General features: G+C 47.0%; 1 protein-coding gene and 1 pseudogene across 1 annotated transcript; both read right to left on the bottom strand.

The window, feature by feature from the left end:
* Nucleotides 1-299: 299 nt before the first annotated feature.
* LOC133910761 (probable UDP-glucosyl transferase 73B6) lies at nt 300-1890 on the bottom strand (annotated as a pseudogene).
* Nucleotides 1891-2314: 424 nt separating this feature from the next.
* On the bottom strand, nt 2315-4509 carry LOC133913292 (protein ECERIFERUM 26-like). The gene is made up of 2 exons (XM_062356402.1): nt 3927-4509; nt 2315-3426 (listed from the first exon to the last, which is right to left on the bottom strand). The coding sequence occupies exons 1-2, from the start codon at nt 4428-4430 to the stop codon at nt 2539-2541; spliced, it is 1392 nt and encodes a 463-aa protein (XP_062212386.1). The 5' UTR covers nt 4431-4509; the 3' UTR covers nt 2315-2538.
* Nucleotides 4510-14520: the final 10011 nt, after the last annotated feature.

Here is a 14520-nt window from a genome sequence, read left to right on the forward strand (position 1 = left end):
TTTGAAGATTTTTTTAATGTGAACCCACCTAGGGAGGCGCGCATGTGCGAAACGGAATTTCTGCAAGGTGTCGCCGCTCGATCGCCAAGGAAGCACCAGTCTGGCTCTGGCTCCCTCTGCCAACCGACTCCGACACGGAAAATGAACAAGAAGCCACACGACACAAATGCCCGTTCTGTCGAATTTCCAGTTGTATGATCTCCTTTGCTCATCCAACGTGGCACCGTGGAAGTAAAAAAAATATTTACGGGCCATCTTGCAAATTTTGGATGGTTTATGCATGAAATTACTTTCATTTTCTAACCTAACAAAAAAGATGCAATCATGCACTGAATCGATGAGGCAGCTAGTGTCTTTTCTTGGGTGCTGGCTACTATATTTTTTTTTTGGGTGCTGGCTAGTGTTTGGGGAGCCATATCAAAGTCATAAAGCCTTCGGAAGCTAAACGTTAAGGGGTTCCCTTGTGGCCTAGAGGTCCTTGCCTTCACGAGATCATCGATCAAACGGTGGATGTCACGCCACGAGGACCCATTCTCACTGACCGCCGCACAGGCCCCCTCTGCCAGCTCCCTTGCCACGCCCCCTGTCTTCTCCCGCTCCACTCCGCCCTCCATGAACCCGGCCATCGCCCGCGCGATCGCCTCGGCCGGCACGGTCTCCACTTCCTCCTCCCTCTCGCTGCGTTTGCCGCCGTCCCACACGCGCGCGCCGAAGGCCGCCACCTCGGTGATTAGCCGCTCCTCGATGAACTGCTCGAACACTAGCGGCCATGTTAGGACTGGCACGCCGGCGCACGCGGCTTCGAGGATCGAGTTCCAACCGCAAGTGCGTCACGAACGCGCCCACCGACGAGTGGGCCAGCACCGCCAGCTGCGGGGCTCACCCGTTGACGACCATGCCGCGGTCGGCGACGCGCTGCTCCCACCCCTCCGGTTCCCACAGGCTGTTGGAGTCATCGGTGCGGATCACCCACAGGAATGGCTGGTTCGACGCCTCCAGCCCCAGTGCAAGCTCCCTGGTCTGGGTCAATGAGAAGTAGACCCAGCTCCCAAAGCAGACGTTCACTACCGACTGGCTCAGTTTTGTGGACAGCCATCTCAGGCCGTCCACGTTGCCGTCGCCACCGCAGTGCACGGTAGAGCGCGATGGCTGGGCCATGGGCCCAACGAAGTAGGCGCCGCGCGCGTCAAAGCTACTGAACTCTTCGCAGAGTGCTGCTCTAGGTCGACGAAGGTGTTGACGATGATGCCGAAACCGGCGAGTTGGGACGACGCCTTCATCCGGTGCCACGACATGGAGAGGTGGTCGTCCTGGACCAAGAAGGACGGGAGCTCGGACACTGGAATAGTGATATCTTTCCCGGGCAAGCCCGGCACGGACACTGTCCCGCCGGCGGAGCTTGTCCGAATGATGTCGGAGCGTATGGTGAAAAGGTTGTTCGTGGCGAGCTGCGGGAAGACGCCGACGCGGTGGAACGTGAAGCGCGGCACCCCGAGCTCGGCGGCGATCTCGGTTGTTCACCAGAATGGCACGTCGACGACGATGGAGTCGGGGCGGTGTTGTCGGAGCAGCGCTCGTGGGTTGTCTGCGGGACTGCGACTGCTCCATGGCGCGGTACACCCGCCACGCGTCGTGCACAGCGGCGTTGCTGAGACACTCGATCCCCTCCCCCAGTCCGACGTCGGGGAACGGGTAGCACAGGACGCACACGGCGTGCCCAGCTGCCGCGGCGCGCGTCACCGTGGGGGCGATGTGCCCCGCGTTGGCCGGCGTGACGACCATGGTGGCCTCCACCTCCGCGGGCCTCGCCGTGGCCATGCGGCACTCCAGGTCGGACATCGGGATGAGATCCCCGTCCCCGTCTTGGCGCACGCTCGCGGCGGTGGCCATGGAGCTCGACTGCCGGACACTCAGCGGGACAACGGGTGGGAGGCTACGACGACTCGACGAGTGTTAGCTAGATCCCTTTTTCTCGGCACCCGTTCTCCCATGTGTGAAGTCAGTAACGGGTGCCGGGTGCGGCCGAGCGATCGCGCCGCGACGCCCGCATGCAGCTGAAGTCTCAAGGGAAAGCGAACCAAAAAGTGCTGCGCCTGGAGCCTGGTGGCGCCCTTGGCCCGTGCCGTGCGTGCGATCGAGACCGCGGCTTGCTGAGAGTAGGTGCCTTGCTCTCGCGAGCAAGGGAGCAGCCATGCCGCGCGCCGATGTCCGGAGGGCACGTGTGTACATTCGTCCGATGACATGGTGTGGTCACCGGTTTCATAATTTTCATTCGTTCATGGTGCCCTGTTCCTGAAATACGTGCCGTGACTCATGGATAAAACTGGATGGGATTCGATCCAAGAACGACAAAGCTCCCAGGATACTAAAACAACTTACAACAGTGCAGCAACAGTAGCATCAATGGACACATGGCGGCAGGGTACATCAAAACCAATTGAAGGATACAGAATACACAACCATCGAACAAGCACAGGGAAACCAACAAATACAGCACGGCAAATTCTTGTTGGGCCGTCGTCGTAAGCGGTATCGGGCCTAGGCCACCTTTTCCACCTTCGGCCCGAACACCACCTTGGCGCCGTGCCGGAGCACCTCGCCGTCGCGGCAGATCCTGGCCGTCGCCTCCGCCGGCAGCGTCACTACCACGTCCCTCGCCTCGCCGCCCTCGGCCGCGGGAAGGACGATCACCAGCCCCTCGCCGGCGGCTCCGCCCACGCGGCACGACACGCGCACCGGCGGCGCCCCGGCCTCGAACTCCGCGCCGTACATGGGCACGTGGTCCAGCGCCATGCACGTCAGCTCCGGCCCGTACATCTGGAACGGCTCGCCGTCCTGCTGCTGCCGCGCGTGGAGCCACTCCACGGCGGCCCACAGCTCCTCCTCCGGCACGCCGGCCACGTGCCGGTCCAGCGCGGCCGCCACGGCGGGCATCCCGGACGCGAGGTCGGCGCGCGCGCGCGCGACGTAGACGGCGCTGCCGAAGTACGCCATCGGCAGCGGCGCGTGCATCCTCTTGCGGAAGTCGAGCGCGAGCGTCAGCTCCCGCTCGCCGTCCGCGGCGTTGGCGACGCGGAGCCAGAACAGCGCGGCGAGCGCGGCGAACGGGGTGGTCCCGTGCTCGAGGGAGGACAGCAGTGCGCGCACCGCGGAGGCAGGGAAGTGGAAGGTGGCGGAGGACATGGCCGCGGCATCGGTGGCCGGGGCGGCGGTACTGGACTTGACGGCGAGCAGGGGGGGTGGCGGGGGCGGCGAGGCCGGGGAGACGGCGAACGCCGGCGAGTGGAGGAAGGGCGGGTAGGGGCTGGTGGTCCGGCGGTGCGCGGCGGCCCAGGCGTGGAAGAAGAGAGCGGCGGCGGTGGGGTCGTTGTGGATGTGGGTGCAGCTCAGCCCCAGCGCGTACGACTTGTCCGCGAATTCCGTCAGCTGCATCCATGCACATCGCCACCACCGTGGCCAAGCAACAAATGAATCACGATACGAAATTTTACTACGCATATGCTGGGACCAATGGATAATGCAGGCATGTGACACATTCTATTGGTGGCCCAAGTGGAAACTAGTTCTTGTACAAGCCTGAGCCATTTAATTCTGGAGCCAGCTGTGGATCCACGGGGTGCAGGGGCTTAGCCCCCTTATGGCCCTACCCTTCCGGCGCACATGGAAGCCTCTAAGCCCCCTTCAATTTTGAAGGTGAGAAAGAAGAGAGAACTCTCTAATTCTGAATCCGTCACTGTCTAGAACTGTAGCAAATTAAATGCCAGTATTATTATCCCCAAACTCAACAATCAAACTATTTAGTCATCAGGATATGTACTCAGGCTGCGTAAGTGAGACTAATTGTTGAGTTGCCAATGAAATTAGCTCACCTAATTTTCACCAAGCAAAACTAAACCAGTGTTGAAATTGAGCAGTTAAAACGGTACCTGGACGTAGAACGGAGACCAGATGTAAGGCTGGGGCCCCATGGGCTCGTAGTAGAGGAGGTCCATCTCCTCGTCGCCGGTCGCCGTGGCGAGCCACTCGTCGAGTGTGGCCGCCACCCTGGCGTCCACCATGCGCACGCCGGCGTCGTTGCACTTCACCACCCACCCCCGCTGCGCAGGCCCGTCCACCGCCGCGGCGCCGCTGCTACCCCCATCTGCGCCGCAGCCGCGCGTGAGCCGGCCGGTCATGGCCGGGTAGAGCGACAGCACCTCGGAGAGCGACTCCTTGAGCTGCTCCCGGTCGAGGCCACCCGGCGCCGCGCGGAGGTAGAGCACCACGTGCACCGTGTGCCGCTCCATGGCGTTGTCAAGGGGCGAGAGCGCGTGCGTCTTGCCCGGCCGCACCGGCGTCACCGACGCCGCCGTCGACTTGGCGAACCGCGTCACGCGGCTGCCCGGCCCCGTCGCCATCCCCGCCGCGACCGTCATCATCGCCGCAGGCATTGCCGATCTGCGTTCGTACAACACAGGAGAGAAACGTCGCGAGTAAAATTTTAGTGCTACTCGGGTTCTTTGTGGGAAGGATTGGGACGGGGATGGAAGCATAAATAGGAAGGGAGATTTAAGGCGGGAAGGTGGGTTTAGCTGCCGGTTGTTGAGCGTATTAACTACCTTTCAAAATTAGGTGTAAAAAAAAGTACCTTTTGAATTCAGTCAATACGTGGCAGCGCGTGTATGGATGGTGAGTATAATAGCTCCTGGTTGGTTGTTGGGTGGTAGGGGCGTAAGATGGCGTCATGGGCCACCATTGACAGTACTGTGTCTGGCTAAAAATAGATAATATTTTAATTTTTCTACATTATTTAAAATATACGATGTTTTATAATTCTATGATAACTTTAAACTAAGTTTTTCAATTTTACCTCTAACTTTCTTCCCAATACAAGTTTTATTTTCCATACAATTAATGGTATTAAAAAAGATAAGATGATCATTTTATCTTTTACTTTAGGTAAAGATTAATTTCCAAGCGTGTGTTTTTTCGTCGCTCTGATCACACACTGTCTCTATCATCCGTTTGGAATCGACCTCGACTCCGAGTTTTTTTCATCACGTGGTTACCTCCACACCAATTCTTTCTATCTTCCATCCGAGCTTTCTCCCCCATTTCTTCTCCCCCTCGGCAAAATCGCCATTGCTACTGCCTAGATCAGGCCATCGCGGCCAGTGATTTCTATCGTCGATGAAGCTCTTTCTCCTCTCTAACTCTCCCTCTCCCTCTCCCACTACCAAGGTGTTGGGGATTGGACCAGACGTTCTGTGCAGGATGCCTAGCCGAATCGATGCGCATCAAATCGGGGACGAGATGGTGAATTTACTCCTAGATCCAGAGAGAGGTGGCTTTGCTGACTGGGGATGCCGCTTATGATGTTGCACACCCGGCACAGGGACCGTGGACGTTCCAGAGAGATATGGCTTTGCTAACTGGGGATGCCGCTTATGATGCTGGGCATGGGAAACGGTGGCTGTGCTGAGCTCCACCATAGGAGCGGCTACAACTTTGGTGTTTGCATGAGGCAAGACAGAGAAGGGAGAGGGCATGGAGAGAGATTCCACATGCGTTGCCCTTTTTTTGCTTCTATAATTTGTTTTTGCACATTTCTGCTCTTTGAATTTGTTAGGATTTGCGCACACATATGGTGTACCTTGCCTCTCCCAAATTTAGATTGCCCACAAAAGCTGTGTGGATTTTGCTCTTATATGATTTGCTTTGTAAATTGAAACAAATTTGCACGGTCTAGAGTATTTGAACCGGAGTGTTGATTGCATATTTTGCACACTCTAGAGTATTTGGAGCCAAGGCAGTAAATATGGTTGCAATTGAAACTCATTTTGTTGGTAAAGAGCAAAGTAATTTTATTGATCAGAGCATGGCAGCTTCAGATTATTATGTTAAAAGGAGTAGGCTATTAATTCATTTGGTCATGTGGCATACAAAGCATATATTCTTACTAGCCATTCTTCGACAGGTCAATGTAGATATTGGTTCTATTCATCAACAGTAGGCAATAGGGTTCTAGGCTTTGTGTTTTGATGTTGTCACCACTTTAAAAGTGCATCTAACCCTTATGTGCGGTTTCAGTAATTAATAACAATACCAATAGACTAACAATTGTATTGAGATTTGTTAATAGGTTGCTCCATAGGTGATGGATGGTGAAGAGATATGCGTCAAGATGAATGAGCTCTAAGTGATTCTCAATTAAGTTAATGACAACATCTATGAACTCACAATTATATTGAGAATTGCTATTAGGTTATTCCATAGGAGATGCATAAATGAACAAACATAGATTCGTTAAGAATTGTCATGAGTTCAAAGAATTGCATCAAAGTCATTAAGATCTTAGTGATGGTCATAAGAAGAAGATGAAGCTTAAAGCATGAAGGCTAAGTTACTTATGCAGATTAAGTAACTAAAGGTATGCCATTGTCAATCATATTTTATAGACTAATCCATATGTTTTATGCTTGAGAGTGAGTTGGGGTTAGAATCCATAAGAAGGCATAAGTTGAATTAAAACCATATATGCCAAGAGTGAAAAATAAGATTGGATTCTATATATGATAAATTGAATTTATTGAAGATGTCAGATACAAAATGTTATGTCTCATAGATGCAATACATCACGATGTCATCATAGGCGGGACAAAGTTTGATTGAATTGGAGAAGTCTCAGGAGAATTGACCTCACCGGAAGGTCCGGTGCAGAGGAGTTTGTACTCACCGGAGCATTATGCACAAAGGCTGATAGCCTTACTGGATAGTCCGATGCTCTATGTGTTGAACTCGCTAGAGTATTTCTGACAAATAGGGAGAAGGCTAAGGACCTTACTGGATAGTCTGGTGATCTACACAGGGTAACACTAGAATATTTCTAGGGAAAAGAAGAGAAGGTTTAACTCATTGGATGATTCAGTGTGAATAGAATAAACACCGGATGAACGTACCAGAGCATTTTACACAGGGAGGATGCAAAGTCTCTGATGGCTAAAGATAACTCACCGGAAGATCCAGTGATGGATTTGAACGTACAACGTTGTGTCCGGTGTTTACAAAGACTTTAAGTGGAAGTCCAATGACTAGTTTATGAAGTTGTAATCACTGGATGATATGGTGTTAGTACTACTATTCTCACCGGATCATCCGGTGTAAATAGCTTTTCTGAGCTGTTGGGAAAATAGGTAGTTGGCGGGTTTGAGGCTATAATTACCCCTCCACTCAATCATTTGAACGTGTGACATGCTATTGGAGTCTAGAGGAAGCTCATACACACTTGAGAAGACTTCCAAGCCACCAAAGTGCTTAAAGTGATTATCCAAGATAATTATGCATAAGATTAGAGAGTGTTTAGTGATTATAGGCCTATTGTGAGTTGTAGCTAGGTGCTGCAGCTTGAAGAAAGGATCAAGGAGTGATCCTAGCTTGTACCGAGTGGTACGTCGACACCTTAGAGTCTTGGTGACTCGCCGGTATCTTGGGCCTTGGTGACTCAAGCTTGTTGACCCTCTTACTTGCTATGGAGCGGTGGCAAGACACGTGTACGGGGACGCAGAGACTGTTTCCTTAGTGGCTCAAGCTCTAAAGTGATCACAGTGGTAGGTGACAGAAGGGAGGCTAGCGGTGAGACCTTACCTTGGTGGTTTGGTGGCTCATTATGCTTGAAACCTTGTCTTGGTGATTTGGTAGCTCAAGAGCCGTGATCAAAAGAGTTGTGCCAACTGAGAGCATATCCTGTCACACCCGATTTTAATGGACAAGATCAAGTACGGCTTATATCTACCCATGAAGTTCATCACACATAAGGACATCATAGGTGAAGTAATAAAAGTAATACTTTAACTTACAATCGTTTAACTTTTACATAAATACTTCACCTAAACAACTCTATTAAATAAAACAGCGACTGCTAAACGACGGTAGCGGGACTAAAGCATCGACAACCAAGAAACTCCACATGCACCGACCAAAAGACATGCTCTTAGTACACCAGGTTGTCATCTTGAAAGTCTTCAAAGTCTTCCATTGAGCAACATATCTATTGTGGGAGATAGCAGGGGTGAGCACATAGAGTACTCAACAAGTGTGGAAAAGATAATGATATGTAGGCTTACAACAAGAATAAACTAACAAATGGTATATTTGCGTACATATGAGTAAAGAAAACAATAATATAATTCAAAAATATTAAGCAGTTATTAATTGAATATAACCAAACAACCCAACAACTAGACATTACCCAAGTCTAACCACCTTACAAACCATAACCATCCAACCATCACCCGTATCATCAACCTATAGCCAAACCATTACCATGACCAACTAATCATGTGAGGATCCAAGTCTCCCATAACCGCAGGAACGACTGTTATAATAGTTTTACACTCTATAGAGGTTATCCAACTTTTAGCCACGAGTCGTGATACCCATGTTGCCATGTTTGCAAGATACTTAACACACGCTAGTGGTGTGTCGCTAGGAGATCACTACGAAGCATGGTCCATCAATTAGGTTCTGTTACTCTAACGAATGCTAGCCAAGTGTCTAATTGATATGCTAAGCCTTACCCATATCGACCTCGTATTTGGTACGGTATTTCTTGGGTTGTTGCTTCACGAACCGGTCCTTATATGTGACACTTGGGTAAAAACTATCCAATAGGGAAAATAACCAACCACACCTAACACCACTACTTGGAACGTATCCACAAGCCGACCACATGAACCACCATTATCAAACCAACTCCTTGCCCAAGTCCTAGGATTCCATGTTACTAAAACAAGTTCATCATCACCATTGTATATGTCCACTAAACATGTATATGACACTTCCTCAACATCCCAAAAGCATGGATAATCAATTCTACCCAAGAGACTCATATCAACTACCACTTAGGCTTCAAGGAATGTAAAGGAAGAACTAGGTAAACCCCAACATTGGTGACTACCCATCAAGTTGACAGACATTGCATGCAATTTTATAAAACGAAGCATTTAAAACATAGGTTCAAGATGATCAAGGACACTTGCCTTCTCCTTGCTGCTGCTTAGTGTACTTTAGCTCCTGGTCTTGACGTTCCTTAAACTGATCCAGGACGTTGTTATCTAATCGCACGATTACCGAAAAAGCATACAAACAAACATACTAAGAATAGCACACAAAACAGAAGAACAACAAGAAAAAAAACCTATCTAAAAATATAGAGCTTTGAAAAACAAATCCAACGACGCAAGAATCGTTTAAAATGGAGCTACGCTAAAAATAAGTTTAAGGTTTTAATATGAAAAAGAAAAGAACTTAATTTCAAATAAACATAAAGTGTAGGGACCTTTTTGTAAAAATAAAGGGACCTATTTGTAATTATAGAAAAGTTTGGGGACTAAAGTGTAAAAAAATAGGGGCTTTTATATAAAAATAGGAAAGTTAAAGGGTTTATTTGCAAAATTACCAATTAATAAAATTAATTTGGAATTATTTTTATACTGAAAAATCATCTTCTAATGCGTAGGCGCTGACTGGGCATGACTGGGCTGACACGTCGGCATAACAGGCGAGGTGGCACTGGCGTGGCGGCTGATCTGGGCTGGCCTGCTAACTGGGTTAAGAGGCGACATGCGGCACACTCTGATTGGCTGGCGAAGTGGTAAGTTGAGATTTAATCTGTGCGGTCGGCTTTAGATAGGACGGCTCGGGAGGGATCGGCTGGTAGGCGAGGCGAGGCACGTCGACGCCGAGGGATCGTGGCGGCGCACTCACTGGATGGTCGCCGGAATAGTGCTCTGACTTGCCGTGGCCATGACAAGAGTTGGTACATGAGCAAAAGCTAACGACGGATCGATCTGGATGCTTACCGAGCACAATGAGGCACGAGAAGGTGGTCAGCAATGGAAGAGGCGGCGGAGCGGCTCGGATGCGGCAGAGGGGTGCCGGACTCTCGTCGGGATCGGGATCCAACGGGTGTGGGGCTCCGGCGAGCGGCGAAACCAGGGTATGGGCGCTCGGGCAACACAGCTACGACGTTGGCAGAGGTGATGTAGCACCAGAGAAGCTCGGCGACGGGCGGTGGTGACTTCGGGTGATGGAGCTTTACGGAGAGGGCACTATGGCTTCGGAAACTCGCCGAAAAGTTGGGGAAAAGTTGTGTGGTGCTACAGGGTAGGCATAGGGGTGCATATAAATAGGCAGAGAGGGTCGGGTAGGCCGGGGCAAGCTCGGTTAGGGTATTGGGCAATGACAGACACAAATCCTAGCAGAACTCTTTGTTTAAATGCGATTCTCTTGGGGATAAGGCGGCAAGAAATAAAGGGGATCACAGGGATTCGATTGGGCAAGCTTCTAGATGATCCTCGGTTTAGGTTAGGCGTGGATTCGACACGGCGGCGGTCTCGTGAAGGCACTAGAGTCCGACTCAGGGTAAGAGACAGCTTCGACGGGTGGGACCCATATGTCAGCAGCTCAGGCGAAGGTGGGTTGGGCGCGTGCGCATTCTAGAGAGGTAGGCGGCAGGCGGCTATGCGTTGTTGGCTCGGGCTGCTCGGTTGGCTTGGGCTGAGGCCAAAACCCAGGTAGGGAGAGAAGAGAAGGAGAGGGAAACGGGCCGGCTATGCATGGATTGGACCAAAGGAGAGAGGTGCGGGCCGGGCCAGAGAAGAAAAAGAGAGAGAAAGGGTTAGGCGTAGGTTAGGTTTTAGGTCTTATTCTTTTCTAATTTATTCCTTTCCCTTATCTATTTCTATTCTAAACTGAGCAAAACAGTTTCAAACAAAAGCCAACAAAAACCAATAAAACCCTAAATGCCTAATAACAACATGAATGCACTTTAAGCAAAACATATCCTATGTCAAATTAGAATTAATTTAGAAAATTGGTTTTTATCCTATTCTATTTCTTCAAACCCTAGTTAAGTTCTACGAAAATTGTAAGAAAGTGAGAAATTTGAAAATCAGGGTGTTACATATCCTTGGTGGAGCTTCAACGTAGACTAGGGGTGGCATTAATACTATCGATACCACGGGATAACAATCTCTTGTGCCGAATTTGTCTCTCTACCTTATTATGTTTCTGTATTTACATACTCGCAATTTACCTTGCTAGACTAGGTTGCAATCCTCTTAAGCAGTAGAGTAGACACACTAGATAAATTTAGAACATATTTAAATAGAAATTAAGACAAGTTTATCTTGTCAAGTTTTTAGAGCCAATTTGGTTTAGGTTTCTAAATGTCCTAATTCACCCACTCGTAGGACGTTACTGTTTCTCACAATTGGTATCAGAGGCTCGTGTTCTTAATAGGTTTACCATCCTAGAGTTGTAACGTTCGGGGTTGGGATAGATACCCATAGTACTCCACTTTTTGATGACCCAAATTTTTTCTGTTGGAAAATTCTAATGTCTTTTTATTTGCAAGTCAGAGGTTTAGATTTTTGGAAGGTCACCGAGAAGGGATGAGCAAGTCAGAGGTTTAGATGCTTGGAGAGTCACCGAGAAGGGATGAGACCAACAAGGAGAGGCAATTAGATGCATTAGCGAAGAATATCTTTTTATCATATTTAAATATTGATGCATTTAATCATGTTTATTCTCTTACCAATGCACATGATATTTGGAATAGTCTCATTGAAATACATGAAAACACAAAGAATGTGCGCAATAAGAAATATCATATGGTTGTTACTAAGCTCAATAACATCAAACAATTTGCCCATAAAAATACTAATGACATGTACTCATGTTTGAATATTCTTGTCAATGAAATAAATAGGCTAGGTTTGACGCCAATTGACGATGATCAAGTGATGAGAAGAATACTTCAAGCTCTTCTTACGAAGTACAAGTTGATAGTTTCCATCATCTACGACAACAACGAAATCAAGAAGATGACTCCAAATTGAGTGCTCAGCAAGATCATTGCCCATGAGATGACCATAAACATAGGGTTAAAGCTTCTTCCTCATATGACGCCAAGAACCTTGAGCACACAAGCAAGCAAGCTTAATGCTAACACATAAAAGCAAGGATGAGGAGATAAGAGCAAGAGTCAAGCTCAAGCGAAGATGATGGAGATGGAGATAAAGATGAAGAGAGCAATGAAGATGATGAGCAAAGAACATCAAGTGATGAAGAAATGGATCATGAAGTTGCCAAGTTCATCTCTCAAGTGGAGAATAACATCAAGAACATCAATGCCAAGATTGATAAATGCATCTCTATGAAATACTTGGTCAAAGCTATTGATCGCATAAAGAAGGAGAAGAAGACCAAGAGGAAGAGGGAGACAAGCGGAAGAGATAAAGTGTTTGCAAGTATGGGGAGATGGGTGAGTGAAGATGAAGATTCAACCTTAAGTGATGAGAGCTTCGCCACCCATTCCTCCAAGACAAGCTCTTCCTCAAGGTTATCATCACGCAAGTCGTCATCGCGCAAGTCATCACACAAGTGTCTTATAGCCAAATGTATGGATAGCGATGTAAGTGCTGATGAATTCGATGAGTATTCTCTTTCCTATGATAAACTCCTTTATTTGATCAATAAGCAACAAAGGGCCCTTAAGAAACAATCAAAAGAGCTTAAGAAATTCAATATACTTAATGACATTCATGCTACCTTTGTTTCAAATTATAAACAATTATTGAGCAAATTCAATTTGCTAAACATGGAGCATGAAGAGCTTAAGGTAAAATTTGAGCGCATTAAATCTCAAACTAAGGTCTCTTTGGAGAAATCCACTTCTCTATTTAATTTCATTTCTAAGGTAGATGATTGCACTTCTTATGATGATTTAATTGATCTATCTAGCTCACCCCTTTGCAATGAGATATATGTTGAGAATGTTCTTGTAGAACCATCTAATGACCTCATTGTGCAAGAGAATGATAAACTCAAGCAAGAAGTGAAAAAACTCAAGAAGGACTTGGCAAGATTAAAGGTCAAGAATCATGTCCAACCTCTTCAAGATAATCATGCTAACATGGTGAAGAAGCTTGCGGAGAGGTTCACCGTGACATGCTTCAAATGTCATCAAGAAGACCACAAATCCTTCCAATACAAGCAAGTCAAGAAGGAGACCAAAGAGAAGAAGAAAGCAATGAACCTCTCCAACAAAACCTCCAATATCTACACCAAGCCTAACTACATAAACAAGATCAAGAGCAACCACTACAAGCTCAAGAAGAAGAACAATGACAAGTTGGTTGCACATGTCATTGGGAGAAAGAATTATGGGTGGAACCAACCAATTTGGGTACCCAAGGAAGTTATCACCAATATGATGGAGCCCCAATCGGTTTGTGTTCCAAAAAAAACTTGAAGCCTGAGGCGGCTATGAGGATTTGTAGACTTGGCTTACAAAATGACGTGAAGGCTCAAGCAAAGAAATCAAGTATATAAGATTGCGCACTTAATAAAGATCATAATCATCATATACCCAAATCTCTATCCAAAGGTAAAAAAGTTAATGGATCTAGATGGAAAATCTTTCAATTATTGTAGCTCATTTGTCTTGTCTAGGTTTGCATGTGCTTATTTCAATTTATTGCAATGCCTAGTGTAGATTTTAATATGGTAGATTGCTTGTGTTTATTTCTTTCTTATGAGCATCATACATGGTTTATTAGTAGTAGGTTCTTTTAATAGCATTAGTTTCATAATTGATATCTTTTATGTGCCATGAACCAATCTACAGGGTACTCTTCCCATTGTTATAAAAAACAAGTGAATATGTATCGCAAATACTCAAAACTTGTATGCACATATTTAGAGAGAATATATCCTATAGGTTGTGATTTTGTGACTAACATGTGTTGCTAGATGGATCTTTTGTAATCTCATAAAGAAATAAACACGTTCCCGGAGGTATGCGATGCTTAAATGCTACAATTGATATTATTGTCAATTTATTTATACATTTAAGCTACCTCCATACATGATATAACTTAAACTTCTTACGTCTACTTATTATCTAGATGTGCACATCTTGCTATATTCCTACAAGTGATATTCACAAGTGGGTCTCATTACATGTATGCACACATAAAGAGGGAGTTTATATTATATCATGTGAGTTTTATGAATTATAATCCTTGTTTGTCTTTTTTAAATTGATATAAATGCCTCATATCCTTATAATTTATATATCTTTTCAATTGGTATCAATTCATATGGATCATGATTTATGAAGCTCTCTCCCATGTGCTCTAACACTCTTCCTCGAGTTCAACATATGTTTGTATCCCCTTTTGAGATTGTTGACAAAGGGGAGAAGTTTGATGACCAAAGAAAGAAGCAAGATACAAGATGTCTAGTAATGCTGAAGTTGACAAAAGGGGAGAAGAAGAAGATACAAGAAGCAACATGAGGCACCTAGGTTGACAAAGGGGAAAAGTTCTTGCATGAGTCGATCAAGAAAGATAGTGGCAATGAAGAAAGTAGGATCCACAACATAGGTAGACTAAATGGCAAAAACATACATTCAAGCAATATGGTAAAGCTTTGTGCTCTTTACAATTGATATTATTTATTATTTGCCTCTTGTTT

This window comes from Phragmites australis, chromosome 3, assembly GCF_958298935.1.
Source record: "Phragmites australis chromosome 3, lpPhrAust1.1, whole genome shotgun sequence".
Classification (NCBI taxonomy): Eukaryota; Viridiplantae; Streptophyta; class Magnoliopsida; order Poales; family Poaceae; genus Phragmites; species Phragmites australis.